Source organism: Elephas maximus, chromosome 1 (genome assembly GCF_024166365.1).
Source record: "Elephas maximus indicus isolate mEleMax1 chromosome 1, mEleMax1 primary haplotype, whole genome shotgun sequence".
NCBI classification, from domain to species: domain Eukaryota; kingdom Metazoa; phylum Chordata; class Mammalia; order Proboscidea; family Elephantidae; genus Elephas; species Elephas maximus.
This window is the reverse complement of record NC_064819.1, coordinates 185,512,168-185,530,170: the sequence shown is the minus strand read 5'-3', so window position 1 is coordinate 185,530,170 and position 18,003 is coordinate 185,512,168. Positions and strand designations below refer to the sequence as shown.

The following is an 18,003-nucleotide window of genomic DNA, read 5'->3' as shown; positions in this document are numbered from 1 at the left end:
CATCTCTATTTTTACCAAAAAAAAAATGTAGAGAGCCATAAAAGGCAAAATATTAGATATTAATTTTAAAATCTCCCATTTATAATTACATTTGGGCGTCATAAGCTTAAAATTCACAGCCTTTGAAGATACTATTCTTACAAAAAGAAATATAACAGGCTACTTATAAGAGTATTTTTATAAATAAGATGCACAGTATTGCTCTTTTGTTCATGAGTTGCCAAAGGTTGAGGCAGCCTGCCTTGGCTTTTAAAGCACAGTTACATTACTGAAATTGCTTACTGTCACAGAGGATCAGCAGGTTTGTTTGGCTCAAGATTCTCATCCATATCTAATGAAAGAATCCACCCTTACTGCAATCTCTGCAAACTCTCTGGCATTGACTCTCAGATGTTAGGGATGCTTGAAATTACTGGTCTGTTCAAGTTTCAGTGGTTTGGAATCTCATCATTTGCATTACTCCGCCTGGCGATTGTTGGTGCTTTGTCATCTTTATTTATAAATTAAGAGGTAAGCATCTAGAACAGTGCCCAGCGTATAGCAGGCACAGTATAAATATTTGCTCAATAAAGTTCTTTTAAATTTAATGCATAATAATATATTACTAAATTGATCCCATGACCAGAGTTACTAAGCTTTTTTTTTTTTTTTTTGCCAGATCTTTCATAATGAAAACACAGTAGGAGAAATTGACACAGGTGAGATGTGATTTTTAGTAGCTGATGGGGAGGATCAGGGTGGATTACCGGGCTCTACGCCTGTCTTCATAGGATGTGACTGGATTGCTAGCATGAGGAGTTGAGAATGTAAGAAATCTTTCTGATTATTTGTTGAAAATAACTCAGAGCAATTACAAAAAAAAAAAAAATCTGGTATAAAGATGAGACTAAAACATGCAGAATATCTTTTAAGGAAAATATATAGAAGAAATCCTAAAAATCCCACATTAATCACATTATTTAGAATACTTGGAGTAGCCTTCTTTGACAAATAATTTTGAAATTTCTCCCTTTGTTTTTTGATTGTTGTTTATCATTATTAGTAGTAGGGAATATTTGGATGATAAAAACATGTTCCTGATACAAGAGCAGAAGCTTTATAGAACCCTTCCCAAACCTACTGCCGTCAAATTGATTTCGACTCATAGCAGCCCCGTAGGGTTTCTAAGGCTGTAAATCTCTACGGGAGCAAACTGCCACATCTTTCTCCCTTGGAACCTTTGGTGGTTTCAAACTGCCAACCTTTTGGTTAGTAGAAGATCACTTTAACCACTGCACCACAAGGGCTCCTTTATGGAACCCTTATCTACCTAAAATATTACCCTTCCAATAGGATCATCTGTGGTCTCAGGTGGTGCAGTGTGGATTTGAAGGAGACTTGGAGAGAACTTATAATGTTTATTTTTTTTTTCTATCAAATTTCCAGTTCATTTTGGTAAAACTATAAAAATGATCTCTTCTTACGAAGTTACTCTCAACCTTGACTATTATAGCAATTTTGTAGCAATATTAAACCTTAAAAAAAAGTAATGATAGAATATGTGAAATAAGCCATCTTCTCTTTAAAATGTAGGGAAAAAGGGAATATCCTGATATTCAACATTGGCCACCATTTTCCTGAAGAATGTTAAGTACATGCTGGCATTTAGTGAAAGAATTCATTGGTATTTTAACAACTCTTGAGTATTCTGTATTTCTGGTTATCACTTAAAAATTCTTTTGCAAACAGTGAAGAAATCAAGGTATTCAGTTGAACATGACTGATATAATATTTTCTAAGTTTTTATGCATGAAACCCTAGTTTTGCTTTTTCAAGCAAGGAACAAGAGGGAATTCACACAAAAATTTTAAGAGCTACACGTAGTTATACAATCTTAAAATAAGATTGAAAGTCAAAAAATGGAATGAAATAGGAATTACTAATCTTGAACTATACATTTAATGAGAGAAATGCATTATTGCTGATCACCACTTATGGGAAAAAAAAATAACAACAACCACTGCCTTTTTCTGGTGGTGAAAAATTAAGATAATAAATTTCCTTGTATGGGATTAAAAAAAAGACAAAACAACTATATGTGCCTTTAGAATTTTAATTGGTGAAATTAGGAACACATTAACATCTCTAAATGGAAGAAGTGACAGGGAGGGGCCACTGTTTACTGAGTTCTTACACTGTGCAGCTTTATATTAATGATCTAATTTACTCTTTTCAATAACTCCATAAGGTAAGTCTCTGAAGACTAGACAGAATAGCTGACCCAATGTACATAAAGAGTAAACAGAAGCCACGTTTTAAATCTAGGCCCCTTTGACTCCAAAAATCCATTTCTTTCTGCCACACAATAGATACTGAAGTAGTCCTCCCACCTCCATTCATTCTCTTTCCACATGACTTGGTGTTTTCTTTATTAAAATCATATATTAGCAGGAAACCAGAACTGCTTAAAAAAAATAAGGTAGAAGATTCAACAAGCAGAGCACAGAGTGTCTGTAGGTGGAGAATGTGTATTTGCCTCATCCAATGCTATCTTCACTGCCCAGATACAACCTCTAAATAGCACATCCACTAGCTGGCCTGGCTTAGCGCCTGCACACCCTATTGTCCTAGAGTAATTATTAATAGTCTCCATGTGGTAGGCAGAATAATAGTCCCTCAAAGACGTCCATGTCCTAATCCCTAGAGCCTATGAATACATTACCTTACATGGTAAAAGGGACTTTACAGATGTGATTACATTAAGGATTTTGAGATGGGAGATTTTCCTGAATTATCTGGGTGGATCCAATCTAATCACAAGGATTTTTATAAGATAGAAGCAAAGAGTAAAGAAAGAGGAGATTGGAAGATGCTATACTCCTGGCTTTCAAGATAGTGGAAGGGGCCACCAGCCAAGAAATATAGGTGGCCTCTAGAAGCTAGAAAGGGCAAGGGAATGGATTCTCCTCTAAATCATCGAGAAGCAAAGGAGCCCTGCTAACACTCGATTGAAGCCCAGTGAGACATCTGACCTCCAGAAATGCAAGATAAAAATTTGTGTTGTCTTAAGCCACTAAGCTGGTGGTAATATGTTATAGTAGTACTAGCAAACTAATACCCTTTCAATTTCAAAGGTGTCCTTGTTTGGACAATAAATATAAGGCGATATAGTTCATAATAGACCAAGTTCTGACCTTGAAAAGCCAAGACACCAACAAATTGAAAAGCTTCCATGTAAATCTTTTCCTTGGTTTGGTTTTGGGAGTCTCTGAGGCCCAGTAAAGCTCATTTCCTGTACTTGCCATGGATTGCTATAGATTTACTCTTCTGGATTCAATAATGTTGTCAGGTAATAAAAAACAGAACATATAGCCACTTTCAAAAGTCTTGTGAAATTAGAGTTTGCAATAGCACTATACCATCCAAAGAGTCTAATTTAGAATTAGGTCATTTGCTTCCCCAGCATGTGGGGCTTTACTCCCCAGTCAACATATGACGGTCAGCATAAGAGGCAGAGAATCTGGAAAAGTAGACTGATGGGTGGGGAAAGGAATAGATTTTTTTCAAGGCTGGAAAGCAAGGAAAAACAAATAATTGATGTTGGGCAGCAGAGCTTCATTTAGTCATTTAGTTCTGCCTGGGTAAATAACATCTGTGAGAAAATAGCCCTATCCTCTCAACAGAGGATAGACCAAAAGGTTGCTTAGAGTAAAGACATCATGATTAACTGAAAGACTAAACCATAACTGGAGGTTACAGTAAAACCAAATGAGATCTCAGAGGTCATTGGTCCAACCCCCAGTCCTGAAGCGTGAGTTCCCTCCACTTGATCCCTCTCAAATTCTTGTCCATCTTCTACTTGAACTCTTCCAGTGACTGGGAATTCCTACTTACCAAGTAAGTCTATTCCATTTTCAGATGACTAGCTGTTAACAGCTTATCACACTTTACATTTAGCAATAACCTTGGTCCTAGTTCCTTGGTCCACTCTTTGGTCCTAGTTCCACCTACCTGCAGCCATATAAAGTAAGTCTGAACCACTGGCTCTCAATCCTGGCTTCACACTAGAATCGCTTGTGGAGGCTTTAAAAATCTGCTGCCCTGCCAGCACCCCAGATCCCTGACATCGAGTCTGCGAGAGGAGGACCAGGGCATCAGCATTTTCAAAACTCTTTAGGTGATTCCAATGTGCAGCCAAAGCTGAGCATTACTGGCCTTAGTCTTCCGCCACAAGACACTCTTCATACAGTTAAAGAAACCCTCATTTTCATGGAATCTTCTGGTCCCTAGGCTGTGACTTTTCACCCATCCTCTTAGACCATGCAATGCAAGACAATTAAACGCATTCTCTAGCAGCCCTGCAAAGGAGCTAGGGGAGGAAGCAACCAGTGATAACTTGGAGGCTCGGTGGCAGTGGTGGGATTTACTTGTTTAAATTCATGTTTATAAAGCTATAGCCAAATAGATAAATTGAACTTTGTCAAAATTTAAAGCGTCTGTGTTTCAGAGTACACTACCAGGAAAGGGAAAAGGCAACCCACAGAATGAAAGAATGTGTATTTGCAAATCATGTATCTGATAAAGATCTTGTATCAAGAATATGCAAAGAGCTCTTACAACTCAAGAATAAAAAGACAAATAACCCAGTTAAAAAATGGCCAAAAGATCTGAAGAGACATTTCTCTAAAGAACACAGATAAAAGTATAACCAGCTTCTCATGTTGTGGGGAATGCAACCAATGTCACAAAATAGTAGGTGTGTAAATTTGTGAATGAAAAACTAACTTGAGCTGTAAACTTTCACCTAAAGCACAAAAAAAAAAATTTACAAAAAGGTACAACCAGCTTCTTCTTCCACCTCCCCCAAAACACACACATGCCCCCATTATCATTTTTGAGTTTTATAAAATTTAACATGATGTTTGCATTGAGCATAATTGACTCTTGTAATGATAAAAAAAACCTTCAATAATATTTTTTTTTAAAGTAGTTTTCAAAGATGGTTCGCCATGGCTGTGGTGGGAAACCTGGGGTCATTTAGTCCTACCCTTCTCCCTGCTCTTTCTCTCCCATCTGGGGAATCCAAGGCCAACTTCAGAGGCAGGCAAACTGGGAATTGTGGGGGAGGGAGTGGATTTCTAAAACAATGGCTACTTGATTACAAATTCAAGCATTGCCTGGAAAGTTTTTTTTTTTTTTTTTGTTTAAATTGAGTGAGAATTAAGTTTATTTCTTTGCAGAGATTAAATACTATTGTTCATAAAACTAGAGAATACAAAAAAAAAAAGAGAATACAAGGCGGTGTTTATTCAGAACTAAGTGGTATGTTGCCGATTATAAGTACAATGAGAATTAAGAGAAAGGAGAAATAAAGCATTTGTCTTCTGTCCTAATATGGGTTACCCATAATATTAACAAGGCTTTGCATATATGTCTCTATGCAGGGTTGCTGATTGGTCAATAGATCCTCCAATTATTTTAAAGAGTTTTATTCCAAATCAGAAAGATAAGGGCCAGAGTGAGATCAGGAAACAGACTGCATTATACAGATATGACAAGTTACAAACATTATATAAACATCATCTATGCCTGAACAGTTTCTTTAAGCTGTCATTTTTGCTACCACACCTGGCAAAATAAAGTAGGAACTGGAGCATTTTATCCAGCCAGGGCCACCTTCTCAACCTCTCCAGGCTTCCAGGTCTGCTTCTGGTCCTCTAGCTACTAACCTTGTTTGCCGATTTCTTTCCCATTCTTGTCTACCCTTCCTGGTCTGTTTCTGGGCTATTACTTTGGCTTTTCTCAGCTATAGTTTAAATTATTCATTTCAGGTGCTTTGCCTCTGAACATCTCCAGTGTATACTTCCTCCATTTCAGCATTTCTCTGGGAATCTCCAACCTCAGTTTCACGTAGTTGAAGATGCCCTGCTGACCAAGCATGCCCTATCAGCCAGACACACCAGTGTGATTGTAATGTTAAATATAACACCACCGGTGAAGCATTTGGCTAGAAATAGCTATAGTGTCTTTTTTCTTCTTCTTCTTTTGCCTGTCCTACTTTGGTCTCTCACCACCTGTCTGTCAGTTTGTCATACTGTGGTGGCTTGCATGTTGCTATGATGCTGGAAGCTATGCCACGGGTGTTTAAAATATCATCAGGGTCACAAATGTTGGCTAGGCTTCAGTAAAGCTTCTAGTCTAAGACAGACTGGAAAGAAAAGCCTGGTGATCTACTTCCAAAAATTAGCCAGTGAAAACCCTACGGATCATAACAGAATATTGTCTGAGGTAGTGCTAGAAGATGAGCCCTCCATCTTGGAAGGTGCTCAACAATGAACTCAAACATACCAATGATCACGAAAATGTTGCAGGACCGGGCGATGTTTCATTCTGTTGTACATGGGGTTGCCACGAGTCTGAGCTGACTCGATGGCAGCTAACAACAAGTTTGGTTTCATCTGCTTAGATATGCCATATTGACCCTGTTCCACACTGGGCCATAGTCTACACTGACCCTTATCTTAGAGCATTAGTTAAGGAATGGCAGATGGGTTGCTTCTTACACACCAGTTCTAATTGACCGTTAATGGCTGCAGTGACTACTGGGTTAAGAAGAATAACATCTGACTTCAGCGTTCCATAGTCAATGCCTGCCTTAGGTAAGTCCATCTTTGGACTGGATAGGTTCTTCCTTTCTTCCTGGGCTGCTGTATTAACTGCAAATACTTCACAATATCTCTTTGCATTCCTTTATCCAAACCTCAATCTTTTAGTAAAGAAACTATTCCTAATGCATTAGCATTTCCCATTCATATTTGCTATAAAAATATCTGCAGAGCAGAAACTGCAGGCACTCTTTCGTTTCTCCAGGGAGGCCATACTCTGCCAACGCTTCTGGCAGAATCCATTTTGTGGCTGTAGTTTAGGAGTTTTATAAATCTTCCTACTTCAGGGTGGAAAAAGAGTAGCTTCTGGACTGAATGGTGTCTGAAAAACTGTCTTCCAAAACTCAAAAGCCTTTTTTCTTCTATGGTTGTTTCTTATCTTTCACTACCAAACGTTTATAGTTACTGGTCTCTTGTGATAAATTGTTACCTTGTTCTTATGAATGAAATGTGAATCCCTAAAACATGGGGTTAGCACAGCAGAATTTGTGTTTCCCTACACAAAACCAGGGTATTCCACATCAGGACATTCCTACCTATAAGCACCACATTATTCCCTAACAAGTATCACCTTCCCAAAGGAGTATTGACTCAACTTACCTTGTAGTGAAAGAGAAACAATCCACAGAATAGGCTGTACAAATCTGCTGTGAGCAGAGAGAGGTTGACGGAAGTGGCACTGGTTTTCTTTATGACAACTGGCATAAAGCTGTACAGACCAAACATACAGGCACTAAAGCCAACATAGAGCAGTCCTGGTGGAGACAGGGGAAAAGGAAAGAGAGGACCATGTCAGGGCATTTTAGTATCCATAGTAGGCAAAAGAAGGGGAAGAAAGCACACCATTTATCATTTACAAAAGGTAGTTTTTCTTTTACCATATTAGTCGATGTTTATTATTGGGTAATACATAGCTAAAATGTAAAAAGAAATTTATTTGTGGAAAATGAACTTTCTGCTTCTCCTTACACATCTGATACTTGCTTCTTCTAGGAAGGAGTGCCTCTTAGTGGCTATATAGCCAGAACACTGGGTGGAGGTTCCTGAATTCTAGTCCCAATTGTACTTTTGATATCCAAGTATTTTTAATTTTTTTTTTTATCTCTTACTTTACTATTTGCAAAACCAGAACAAAATTGCTTGGTATCATAGATTGCTCACAATGATGAATGATTACCTAGTTCTTAAAATTGAAGGGTTTCTATAGAAAAGAGATCTGGGTTGGGAGGCAGAATGCTGAACGGGAATCCTAACTGTGTGACCTTGGGAAGACCACTTCATTGCCCTAAGCATGAGATGATCCGTGAATCCTGCTCACCAGTGCCCTACCCTTCCATCACCTTATCTAGCACATCATGGACGCTCGTATGTGGGATCTGCAGTTTTATAAATAAATAGGTAAATGTGTTGCAGACCATCAAAGAATTGTTGGGCTTTGCAAAAGTAAAAGATTAAAAAAAAAAAATCCTTTAAAATGCTGTATGGCCAGTCTCCCACACTCTAAATTTCTATCTCTCTCTATACAGTTATGCCTAGATACACAATTTTAAATATTAATTTCATAAGTATTCAATTTTGTAGGCTCCTAAGCAGAAATTAGAGCTATCGAGTTCCACTCATCTTTTCCCAGGTGTTGATACAACACAGATGTAGAAAAACAATACTCACTTCTCTACCTTGAAAGAAAACAGCATAGAGTAAGTGTAAGTAATACAATTCAGTGGATATTTGGACATTAAATGTAATAAAAGCAACCTTTCAAAGGAATACTTCGTTAAGTGGGTCTGGTGTGTGTTTCCTCTGAATTCTATGAATTTTGGAGGATTTGATAGGTACCTGGAATAACAGCCAGTTCCTCTGACTCTGAAGACCAGTGACTCCTCTAAAGAGAAACTGGATTTGCCCATATAAAAAGTATTCACGGGTACAAATCATCACTCTATGAGTTTCTGATCCTAACTTAAGGAAAGCCACATCAGATCTATAAAAAAAAAATTATTTTGAACATTAAATAAAAAACTCAGTGCAACAGCCCCCTCTAGTGTGGTGGAAATGCCCCAAGAGGAAAATGGAAAAACAACTTTCTCAGTTGTAGTCATGCAGAAGTCCTCATATGGATATTCTATCATAGCAATATCACACGGCTTTTTGATTCTCCATCAAAAGTTGTAATTCCTTAAAAATGGTCAACTTTCCTGTTTTGGGGTTTCATTTTCTTTATAATTAAGTAACAAAAAATGCAATACTAAAAATCTAGGATTAATACATGAAAAGACATAAAAATTAACTGGTTCCTTTATGGAATCTGGAATTAACAAAATAGGGACAAAATTTATCCTTAAATTAACCCACTAATAATAATCAGACTCAATCAGAACTCAGTCCAGGCACCAGAACCTTTTCTATGAAGGCATCACTGATTTGGATTATACCATGAATGGGCTAGAAAGTTCCAGAATCCTATGATTCTATCGCCTTACCTAGAACACCATGACTCTCATATGTGGGCTCTAACGTTTTATATATGCTTGTTTATTCAATCGTTCATTCACTGAGTACCTATTATGTCCCAGGTACTCTAGTATTGACTAGGAATACAAAGGAAAAGAGACAAAAGCTTAGAGTTAAATGACAGCAGATTGGTATTAGTGCTATGAAGAAGAGAAAGGAGTTTCTTTGATAGATAATGACTGGGGGCTTTGCTTTAGGAAGGGTGGTTAGGTAAGGTTTCTTTGTGGAGGTGACATTTACCTTAAATGCTGAAGGACTAAAAGGGAGGAACAAGCAAAAGAATACTTACAGCATAAAACAAAACAAAACAAACAAACAAACAAAAAACCCTTTGCCATTGAATTGATTCTGATTCAAAGAGACCCTATAGGACAGAGTAGAACTGCCTCACAAGGTTTCCAAGGATCACCTGGTGGATTCGAACTGCCAGCCTTTTGGTTAGCAGCCTGAGCTCTTAACCACTGTGCCTCCAGGGCTCCATTTTAGGCACAGGAATTAGCAAATGAGAAGACTCTGGGAAGGAACAGAGCCTGATGTGTTCCAGAAACCGCCAGAGGCTGGAGTGACTGAGAAGACAGAACAGAACGGGCAGAAACAAGAGATGAGGTTGGAAATTAGTGGAGGCTGGATTATGCAGGATCTTGTAGGTCCTGGAAAGAAATTTCTATTTTATTCTAGTTGCAATAGGAAGCACTGAGGGTTTTGTAGCAGGTGGCTAACAATCCAATTGACATTTTTAAAGGGTAACTTTAACTACTACTCTGTGAGGAAGAAAGGGGGACCGCATAAGAGGTGGAGATCAGTTAGAAGTGTAGGCACATGGGAGATGCTAGCAGTTTTGTTCGGAATGGCAATGGAGAAGAAAAGTGGCCAGGTCTGTGCAGACTCAATAAGCCCTGGTGATGGACCGGATGTAGACAGGGAGGGAAAGGAAGGCATCAAGGATATCCATGAGTTCTGGCTATCTCAGGAACTGGGTGAAGTGTCCCACCATTAACTGAGATGGAGGACCAGTATTCAAGAGAAATAAAAAAGCTCCAAGTTGAACATACTAAATTTTAGATGCTGTCTTAGTCATCTAGTGCTGCTATAACAGAGAAACTTATTCTTTCACAGTCTAGTAGGTTACAGGTCCAAATACAGGGTGTCTTCTCCAGGGGACAGCTTTCTCTGTTGGCTCTGGAGGAAGATTTCTTGTCATCAATCTTCCCCTGGTAAAGGAGTTTCTTAGGCACAGGGACCCCAGGTCCAAAGGATGTGCTCTGCTCCTGGTGCTGCTTTCTTGGTGGTATGAGGTCTCCAACTCTCTGCTTGCTTCCCTTTCTTTTTTTATCTCTTTAGAGATAAAAGGTAGTGTAGGCCACACCCAAGGGAAACTTTACATCGGATTGGGAACGTGACCTTGGTAAGGGTGTAACAATCCCACCCTAATCCTCTTTAACATAAAATTACAATCACAAAATGGAGGACAACCACACAATACTGGAAATCATGGCCCAGCTAAATTGATACACACATTTTTTGGAGGACATAATTCAGTCCATGACAGATGCCTAAGTATCATCAAGAGGACATGTCCAGTAGGGAGCTGGACATATAACCTGGGGACTCAGAGAAGAGGTGTAACTTCACAAGCATGATTGGTGAGCCAAATAGAGTAGGAAAACAGGTGTGCAACAGACCTTTCACTCTACTAATCAAGCTACCTTAGGATGCATCAAGCTTAAACATTCTAAGCATATTGTTTAAAACTTCAGAAATTAGATTTAGAGGGATGGGGGTGGGAACATATGCACCATCACAGTTAATCACTCTGCCAGGTTAACCAATATTTTAGCGCGTTAATAGCTTGTTCTGTGAGCACAGCAGAGTCAGCCAAATGAACACATGATTAAATTCAGAGTAGAAATGAAGGTATTGCTGCAGTTTGCTGTTCTTAGCTGGGCATTAGCTAGTTAATGGAGTTTAGCAATGCATCTAAACGACCATCTTGTTGTCCTTGTATGGTTTTGAAACAATTGATCAACATGACCAAACAAATGAACTGAATTATTATTTTTTTTTAATAACTTTTATTAAGCTTCAAGTGAACGTTTACAATCCAATCAGTCTGTCACATATAAGTTTACATACATCTCACTCCCTACTCCCACTTGCTCTCCCCCTCTTGAGTCAGCCCTTTCAGTCTCTCCTTTCTTGACAATTTTGCCGGCTTCCCTCTCTCCCTATCCTCCCCTCCCCCCTCCAGACAAGAGTTGCCAACACAATCTCGAGTGTCCACCTGATATCATTAGCTCACTCTTCATCAGCATCTCTCTCCCACCCGCTAACCAGTCCCTTTCATTTCTGATGAGTTGTCTTCAGGGATGGTTCCTGTCCTGTGTCAACTGAAGGTCTGGGGACCATGGCCGCCGGGATTCCTCCAGTCTCAGTCAGACCATTAAGTTTGGTCTTTTTATGAGAATTTGGGGTCTGCATCCCACTGATCTCCTGCTCCCTCAGGGGTCCTCTGCTGTGCTCCCTGTCAGGGCAGTCATCGATTGTGGCCGGGCACCAACTAGTTCTTCTGGTCTCAGGATGTTGTAGGTCTCTGGTTCATGTGGCCCTTTCTGTCTCTTGGGCTCTTAGTTGTCGTGTGGCCTTGGTGTTCTTCATTTTCCTTTGCTCCAGGTGGGTCGAGACCAATTGCTGCATCTTAGATGGCCGCTTGTTAGCATTTAAGACCCCAGACGCCACATTTCAAAGTGGGATGCAGAATGATTTCATAATAGAATTATTTTGCCAATTGACTTAGAAGTCCCCGCAAACCATGTTCCCCAGACCCCCGCACTTGCTCCGCTGACCTTTGAAGCATTCATTTTATCCCGGAAACTTCTTTGCTTTTGGTCCAGTCCAATTCAGCTGACCTTCCATGTATTGAGTGTTGTCTTTCCCTTCACCTAAAGCTGTTCTTATCTACTGATTAATCAATAAAAAACCCTCTCCCACCCTCCCTCCCTCCCTCCCCCCCTCGTAACCACAAAAGTATGTGTTCTTCTCAGGTTTACTATTTCTCAAGATCTTATAATAGTGGTCTTATACAATATTTGTCCTTTTGCCTCTGACTAATTTCGCTCAGCATAATGCCTTCCAGGTTCCTCCATGTTATGAAATGTTTCAGAGATTCGTCACTGTTCTTTATCGATGTGTAGTATTCCATTGTGTGAATATACCACAATTTATTTACCCATTCATCCGTAGATGGACACCTTGGTTGCTTCCAACTTTTTGCTATTGTAAACAGAGCTGCAATAAACATGGGTGTGCATATATCTGTTTGTATGAAGGCTCTTGTATCTCTAGGGTATATTCCGAGGAGTGGGATTTCTGGGTTGTATGGTAGTTCTATTTCTAACTGTTTAAGATAACGCCAGATGGATTTCCAAAGTGGTTGTACCATTTTACATTCCCACCAGCAGTGTATGAGAGTTCCAATCTCTCCGCAGCCTCTCCAACATTTATTCTTTTGTGTTTTTTGGATTAATGCCAGCCTTGCTGGTGTGAGATGGAATCTCATCGTAGTTTTAATTTGCATTTCTCTAATGGTTAATGATCGAGAGCATTTTCTCATGTATCTGTTGGCTGCCTGAATATCTTCTTTAGTGAAATGTGTGTTCATATCCTTTGCCCACTTCTTGATTGGGTTGTTTGTCTTTTTGTGGTTGAGTTTTGACAGAATCATGTAGATTTTAGAGATCAGGCGCTGGTCGGAGATGTCATAGCTGAAAATTCTTTCCCAGTCTGTAGGTGGTCTTTTTACTCTTTTGGAGAAGTGTTTGATTTTTAGGAGCTCCCAGTTATCGGGTTTCTCTTCATCATTTTTGGTAATGTTTTGTATTCTGTTTATACCTTGTATTAGGGCTCCTAGGGTTGTCCCAATTTTTTCTTCCATGATCTTTATCATTTTAGTCTTTATGTTTAGGTCTTTGATCCACTTGGAGTTAGTTTTTGTGCATGGTGTGAGGTATGGGTCCTGTTTCATTTTTTTGCAAATGGATATCCAGTTATGCCAGCACCATTTGTTAAAAAGGCTATCTTTTCCCCAGTTAATTGACACTGGGCCTTTGTCAAATATCAGCTGCTCATACGTGCATGGATCTATGTCTGGGTTCTCAATTCTGTTCCATTGGTCTATGTGTCTGTTGTTGTACCAGTACCAGGCTGTTTTGACTACTGTGGCTGTATAGTAGGTTCTGAAGTCAGGTAAGGTGAGGCCTCCCACTTTCTTCTTCTTTTTCAGTAGTGCTTTGTTTATCCGGGGCTTCTTTCCCTTCCATATGAAATTGGTGATTTGTTTCTCTATCCCCTTAAAATATGACATTGGAATTTGGATCGGAAGTGCGTTAAATGTATAGATGGCTTTTGGTAGAATGGACATTTTTACTATGTTAAGTCTTCCTATCCATGAGCAGGGTATGTTTTTCCACTTAAGTATGTCCTTTTGAATTTCTTGTAGTAGAGCTTTGTAGTTTTCTTTGTATAGGTCTTTTACATCCTTGGTAAGAATTATTCCTAAGTATCTTATCTTCTTGGGGGCTACTGTGAATGGTATTGATTTGGTTATTTCCTCTTCGGTGTTCTTTTTGTTGATGTAGAGGAATCCAAGTGATTTTTGTATGTTTATTTTATAACCTGAGACTCTGCCAAACTCTTCTATTAGTTTCAGTAGTTTTCTGGAGGATTCCTTAGGGTTTTCTGTGTATATAATCATGTCATCTGCAAATAGTGATAACTTTACTTCTTCCTTGCCAATCCGGATACCTTTTATTTCTTTGTCTAGCCTAATTGCCCTGGCTAGGACTTCTAGCACAATGTTGAATAAGAGCGGTGATAAAGGGCATCCTTGTCTGGTTCCCGTTCTCAAGGGAAATGCTTTCAGGTTCTCTCCATTTAGAGTGATATTGGCTGTTGGCTTTGCATAAAAAAAAAAAAAAATGCCCTTTATTATGTTGAGGAATTTTCCTTCAATTCCTATTTTGGTAAGAGTTTTTATCATGAATGGGTGTTGGACTTTGTCAAATGCCTTTTCTGCATCAATTGATAAGATCATGTGGTTTTTGTCTTTTGTTTTATTTATGTGATGGATTACATTAATGGTTTTTCTGATATTAAACCAGCCTTGCATACCTGGTATAAATCAAAATGATCAGGGTGAATTATTTTTTTGATGTGTTGTTGGATTCTATTGGCTAGAATTTTGTTGAGGATTTTTGCATCAATGTTCATGAGGGATATAGGTCTATAATTTTCTTTTTTTGTAATGTCTTTACCTGGTTTTGGTATCAGGGAGATGGTGGCTTCATAGAATGAGTTGGGTAGTATTCCGTCATTTTCTATGCTTTGGAATACCTTTAGTAGTAGTGGTGTTAACTATTCTCTGAAAGTTTGGTAGAACTCTGCAGTGAAGCCGTCCGGGCCAGGGCTTTTTTTTGTTGGGAGTTTTTTGATTACCGTTTCAATCTCTTTTTTTGTTATGGGTCTATTTAGTTGTTCTACTTCTGAATGTGTTAGTTTAGGTAGGTAGTGTTTTTCCAGGAATTCATCCATTTCTTCTAGGTTTTCAAATTTGTTAGAGTACAATTTTTCATAATAATCTGAAATGATTCTTTTAATTTCATTTTGTTCTGTTGTGATGTGGTCCTTCTCATTTCTTATTCGGGTTATTTGTTTCCTTTCCTGTATTTCTTTAGTCAGTCTAGCCAATGGTTTATCAATTTTGTTAATTTTTTCAAAGAACCAGCTTTTGGCTTTGTTAATTCTTTCAATTGTTTTTCTGTTCTCTAATTCATTTAGTTCAGCTCTAATTTTTATTATTTGTTTTCTTCTGGTGCCTGATGGATTCTTTTGCTGCTCACTTTCTATTTGTTCAAGTTGTAGGGACAGTTCTCTGATTTTGGCTCTTTCTTCTTTTTGTATGTGTGCATTTATTGATATAAATTGGCCTCTGAGCACTGCTTTTGCTGTGTCCCAGAGGTTTTGATAGGAAGTATTTTCATTCTCGTTGCTTTCTATGAATTTCCTTATTCCCTCCTTGATGTCTTCTATAACCCAGTCTTTTTTCAGGAGGGTATTGTTCATTTTCCAAGTATTTGATTTCTTTTCCCTAGTTTTTCTGTTATTGATCTCTAGTTTTATTGCCTTGTGGTCTGAGAAGATGCTTTGCAATATTTCAATGTTTTGGACTCTGCAAAGGTTTGTTTTATGACCTGGTATTATGTGGTCTATTCTAGAGAATGTTCCATGTGCACTAGAAAAAAAAGTATATTTTGCAGCAGTTGGGTGGAGAGTTCTGTATAAGTCAATGAGGTCAAGTTGGTTGATTGTTGTAATTAGATCTTCCGTGTCTCTGTTGAGCTTCTTACTGGATGTCCTGTCCTTCTCCGAAAGTGGTGTGTTGAAGTCTCCTACTATAATTGTGGAGGTATCTATCTCGCTTTTCAATTCTGTTAAAATTTGATTTATGTATCTTGCAGCCCTGTCATTGGGTGCATAAATATTTAATATGGTTATGTCTTCCTGATCAATTGTCCCTTTTATCATTATATAGTGTCCTTCTTTATCCTTTGTGGTGGATTTAAGTCTAAAGTCTATTTTATCAGAAATTAATATTGCTACTCCTCTTCTTTTTTGCTTATTGTTTGCTTGATATACTTTTTTCCATCCTTTGAGTTTTAGTTTGTTTGTGTTTCTAAGTCTAAGGTGTGTCTCTTGTAGGCAGCATATAGATGGATCGTGTTTCTTTATCCAGTCTTTGACTCTCTGTCTCTTTATTGGTGCATTTAGTCCATTTACATTCAGGGTAATTATAGATAAATAAGTTTTTAGTGCTGTCATTTTGATGCCTTTTTATGGGTGTTGTTGACAATTTCATTTTTGCGCATACTTTTTTGTGCTGAGACGTTTTTCTTAGTAAATTGTGAGATCCTCATTTTCATAGTGCTTGACTTTATGTTAGTTGAGTCGTTAAACGTTTTTCTTGGTTTTTGTCTTGAGTTATAGAGTTGTTATACCTTTTTGTGGTTACCTTATTATTTACCCCTATTTTTCTAAGTAAAAACCTAACTTGTATTGTTCTATATCGCCTTGTATCACTCTCCATATGGCAGTTCAATGCCTCCTGTATTTAGTCCCTCTTTTTGATTATTGTGATCTTTTACCTATTGACTTCCATGATTCCCTGTTATGTGTATTTATTTTTTTTTTAATTAATCTTAATTTGTTTGTTTTTGTGATTTCCCTATTTGAGTTGATATCAGGACGTTCTGTTTTGTGACCTTGTGTTGTGCTGATATCTGATATTATTGGTTCTCTGACCAAACAATATCCTTTAGTATTTCTTGTAGCTTTGGTTTGGTTTTTGCAAATTCTCTAAACTTGTGTTTGTCTGTAAATATCTTAATTTTGCCTTCATATTTCAGAGAGAGTTTTGCTGGATATATGATCCTTGGCTGGCAGTTTTTCTCCTTCAGTGTTCTGTATATGTCGTCCCATTCCCTTCTTGCCTGCATGGTTTCTGCTGAGTAGTCAGAACATATTCTTATTGATTCTCCCTTGAAGGAAACCTTTCTTTTCTCCCTGGCTGCTTTTAAAATTTTCTGTTTATCTTTGGTTTTGGTGAGTTTGATGATAATATGTCTTGGTGTTTTTCTTTTTGGATCAATCTTAAATGGGGTTCGATGAGCATCTTGGATAGATATCCTTTCGTCTTTCATGATGTCAGGGAAATTTTCTGTCAGGAGTTCTTCAACTATTTTCTCTGTGTTTTCTGTCTCCCCTCCCTGTTCTGGGACTTCAATCACCTGCAGGTTATCCTTCTTGATAGAGTCCCACATAATTCTTAGGGTTTCTTCATTTTTTTTAATTCTTTTATCTGATTTTTTTTCAGCTATGTTGGTGTTGATTCCCTGGTCCTCCAGATGTCCCAGTCTGCATTCTAATTGCTCGAGTCTGCTCCTCTGACTTCCTAGTGCGTTGTCTAATTCTGTTATTTTATTGTTAATCTTTTGGATTTCTACATGTTGTCTCTCTATGGATTCTTGCAACTTATTAATTTTTCCACTATGTTCTTGAATAATCTTTTTGAGTTCTTCAACAGTTTTATCAGTGTGTTCCTTGGCTTTTTCTGCAGTTATCCTAATTTCATTTGTGATATCATTAAGCATTCTGTAAATTAGTTTTTTATATTCTGTATCTGATAATTCCAAGATTGTATCTTCATTTGGGAAAGATTTTGATTCTTTTGTTTGGGGGGTTGGAGAAGCTGTCATAGTCTGCTTCTTTAAGTGGTTTGATATGGATTGTTGTCTCCGAGCCATCACTGGGAAACTAGTTTTTCCAGAAAATCCGCTAAAAAAAAAAATGCAGTCAGATCCCTATCAGAGTTCTCCCTCTGGCTCAGGCTATTCAGATGTTAATGAAGCCACCTGGGGAGGGTGGGGGAGGGAACAGAGAGATAGGAGAGTAGCACCTCAGAATATAGCCAGAGTTGCTTGTCTTGCTTGTAATGACTATTATATCTGAGATTCCCGCGGGCTCGTCGCCTATGTGTGCTGGCTGTGTGGAGATTGCCCCCGGGGGGTCTGGCCCGCTGGAGTCACGGTCAGATCCTCCGCTTCCAGCCCCACGCCCAGCGTCAAGGCTCCCCTACTGGGACGGTGCACTCTCGACTCCAAAATCATTCGCTGCCTCCCGGGGACTTCTCGTCCCTCCAGCCACGTGGCCGTGCCGCCCCGAGAACCAGTTGGGCCTCCTCCCGGGGTTAGTTCAGATGGGTGGAGCAGCTCCCCGTGCTTGTGCCGTGACCGAGTGT

At 38.7% G+C, this 18,003-nt stretch overlaps 1 protein-coding gene across 1 annotated transcript in view; it reads right to left on the bottom strand.

Annotated features, from left to right (window-relative positions):
- Window positions 1-18,003, bottom strand: part of SLC35F1 (solute carrier family 35 member F1) — a 536,791-nt gene that overhangs the window by 31,056 nt on the left and 487,732 nt on the right. Inside the window, exon 7 of the mRNA XM_049899834.1 lies at window positions 7,245-7,399. Within this exon, the coding sequence (XP_049755791.1) occupies window positions 7,245-7,399 (155 nt within the window). The remainder of the gene's footprint in view (window positions 1-7,244; window positions 7,400-18,003) is intronic.